Raw genomic sequence first — 3410 nt, 5'->3', positions numbered from 1 at the left:
ATAAAGGTATAAGCCACGAAGGAAAATGAAATACTGGAGTAGCGGCAAGATCTTTGGACTCAACGTCCTTTACTTAGCAGACTCAAGTAAAGGACGTTGAGTTGAAAGATCTTGCAGTTACACCAGTGTTTCACTTTCCCTCGTGGCTTATACCATTATTTATGCATTTATCACGTTCCGAACTTTCGTGATCCAGTTATACATCCCATGTTAATGTTTATGTTAATGTTTATGAATTTTAACATAGTTTTTTCACCCAATCGTGCGTCTAAAGGTTTTGACATTGTTTCTCGACCACCCTTGCGCTTACAGTTCGTCCTTTTTTTTTAGCTGAAAACTCTTAAAGCACAGAGTCAAAAGCCTATAATAAACATGAGGCCTCCATAGTAAGACAAGTCATAGGAAAATTCGTTAGAAAAATCAGTACGATGTTATAGAAAAATATAATTGATACACCTGATATACATTCGACGTCAGCAACAGCAACAGCAGGAATGAATTTGTTCCTCGCTTCAATATTTATAGAGATCAGTAGATTCCGCATCTGCACTGAGAAACTGTTCCAAGATAAAATTCCCAGCATTTTGTCCTGCGAGTATTGGGATAAGAAAGTCGCCGTTTTTGTCTCCGTGGTCATTTCCGTTTTCGACTGATGGTTATCTTAAGTTTTTGAGAAATGTTTATTTCAACAATGACCCAGATATTCTTGACGATGATGTAAAATTTGTCTTGTAATTTTTCTCTTGTCTGTTTTTTTTTTTTCTCGTTATTACGGAATTAGAATTTGTACGTCTAAGCACCTGGAGACCAAAACAAATGGGGAAAAGAAGTAGAAAAAAAAAGAAGAAGAAGAGGAGGAGGAGGAGGAGGAGGAAAAAAGGTTAATAATCTCTGCCTCTGCTTTGCAGCCAAAGCATTCGGGGTGCGGTCAGTGATCCCCCAACCTCCCGGGGACGCTTTCCCGTAAGGCATAAACAGTGAAACACGATAAACACGAAGAAAACGGAGCCACAAAGTAGGGCGAGAATCCCCACCCGCCCCCCTTTTCCCCCCAGCGTTGACGGAGGTCCAAATTATATGGCCCTCAGGTTGAAAACGATTCTAAGTCCAAAACTTTCTATACGATGTATGCCCCTTGGGAGTGTAGTCGCGTCCTTGGTCGCGTCAGTGCACCTCATGCGCTGCACTGTAGGCAATCCTTGAGGTTCTAATGAGCTGCAACCCTTTCATTCCCTTTTACTGTACCTCGGTTTATGTTCTCTTCCATCTTACTTTCCAACCCTTCCTAATTATTTTATAACAGTACAACTGCTTTGAGGTTTTCCTCATGTTACATCTTTCACACCTTTTTAATATCAGTTTCCTTTTCAGCGCCGAATGACCTCATAGGTCCCAGCGCTTGGCCTTTGGCCTAGATTCTATATTCTGTTCTATACGATGTATGAGACAGGTTGATGTAATTTGATGAATAATGAAGAAATCCGGCCCTGAGACACAATATCTCAGTGTATCCTTGAATCTGAATGGATCATTCAGCTCGTACCAAAAGGCGCCAGAGTGATATACTTCAATTAATCAATTGATTGATCCGTGATGAAGGTCAGTTGAAATTATAAAGAGACCTGAGTATAAGATGTTTATCTTCTTAGATCTTCGATAATAATAATAATAATAATAATAATAATAATAATAATAATAATAATAATAATAATAAAGTTTATTTCACTTAATAGCAATGCACAAATTCTGTGCAATAATATTCATTAATTTAAGAACAAAGATTTAGGAATTCTTAAATCTTCCTCTATATGATAATAATAATAATAATAATAATAATAATAATAATAATAATAATAATAATAATGGATGACCACAGGAAGAACATCCTTAGTACAAAAAGACAAGAGTAAGGGAAATATAGCCAGTAACTACAGGCCTATCACCTGCCTACCAATAATGTGGAAGTTACTAACAGGTATCATCAGTGAAAGGCTATATAACTACCTAGAGGAGACAAACACCATCCCCCACCAACAGAAAGGCTGCAGAAGGAAGTGTAGGGGCACAAAAGACCAGCTCCTGATAGACAAAATGGTAATGAAGAACAGTAGGAGAAGGAAAACCAACCTAAGCATGGCATGGATAGACTATAAGAAAGCCTTCGACATGATACCACACACATGGCTAATAGAATGCCTGAAAATATATGGGGCAGAGGAAAACACCATCAGCTTCCTCAAAAATACAATGCGCAACTGGAATACAATACTTACAAGCTCTGGAATAAGACTAGCAGAGGTTAATATCAGGAGAGGGATCTTCCAGGGCGACTCACTGTCCCCACTACTCTTCGTAGTAGCCATGATTCCCATGACAAAAGTACTACAGAAGATGGATGCCGGTGGTACAACTCAACAAAAGAGGCAACAGAATCAACCATCTGATGTTCATGGACGACATCAAGCTGTATGGTAAGAGCATCAAGGAAATAGATACCCTAATCCAGACTGTAAGGATTGTATCTGGGGACATCAGGATGGAGTTTGGAGAAAAATGCGCCTTAGTCAACATACAAAAAGAACAAAGTAACGAGAACTGAAGGGATAAAGCTACAGATGGGAGCAACATCAAACACCTAGATGAGACAGGATACAAATACCTGGAATAATGGAAGGAGGGGATATAAAACACCAAGAGATGAAGGACACGATCAGGAAAGAATATATGCAGAGACTCAAGGCGATACTCAAGTCAAAACTCAATGGAGGAAATATGATAAAAGCCATAAACACATGGGCAGTGCCAGTAATCAGATACAGCGCAGGAATAGTGGAATGGACGAAGGCAGAACTCCGCAGCATAGATCAGAAAACCAGGAAACATATGACAATACACAAAGCACTACACCCAAGAGCAAATACGGACAGACTATACATAACACGAAAGGAGGAGGAGAGGACTACTAAGTATAGAGGACTGCGTCAACATTGAGAACAGAGCACTGGGGCAATATCTGAAAACCAGTGAAGACGAGTGGCTAAAGAGTGCATGGGAAGAAGGACTAATAAAAGTAGACGAAGACCCAGAAATATACAGAGACAGGAGAAAGACAGACAGAACAGAGGACTGGCACAACAAACCAATGCACGGACAATACATGAGACAGACTAAAGAACTAGCCAGCGATGACAATTGGCAATGGCTACAGAGGGGAGAGCTAAAGAAGGAAACTGAAGGAATGATAACAGCGGCACAAGATCAGGCCCTAAGAACCAGATATGTTCAAAGAACGATAGACGGAAATAACATCTCTCCCATATGTAGGAAGTGCAATATGAAAAATGAAACCATAAACCACTAGCAATGAATGCTCGGCACTTGCACAGAACCAGTACAAAAAGAGGCATGAT

At 39.8% G+C, this 3410-nt stretch overlaps 1 protein-coding gene across 1 annotated transcript in view; it reads right to left on the bottom strand.

Moving 5' to 3' along the window:
• LOC135198277 (histone H3.v1-like) overlaps positions 1-2363 on the bottom strand; it is a 25912-nt gene extending 23549 nt beyond the window's left edge. Inside the window, exon 1 of the mRNA XM_064225848.1 lies at positions 2336-2363. Within this exon, the coding sequence (XP_064081918.1) occupies positions 2336-2363 (28 nt within the window). The remainder of the gene's footprint in view (positions 1-2335) is intronic.
• Between the last annotated feature and the right edge of the window lie 1047 nt (positions 2364-3410).

Source organism: Macrobrachium nipponense, chromosome 22 (genome assembly GCF_015104395.2).
Source record: "Macrobrachium nipponense isolate FS-2020 chromosome 22, ASM1510439v2, whole genome shotgun sequence".
In the NCBI taxonomy this organism is placed as follows: domain Eukaryota; kingdom Metazoa; phylum Arthropoda; class Malacostraca; order Decapoda; family Palaemonidae; genus Macrobrachium; species Macrobrachium nipponense.
Note: the sequence above shows the minus strand (reverse complement) of the source record. Positions and strands in the feature narration are given on the sequence as shown.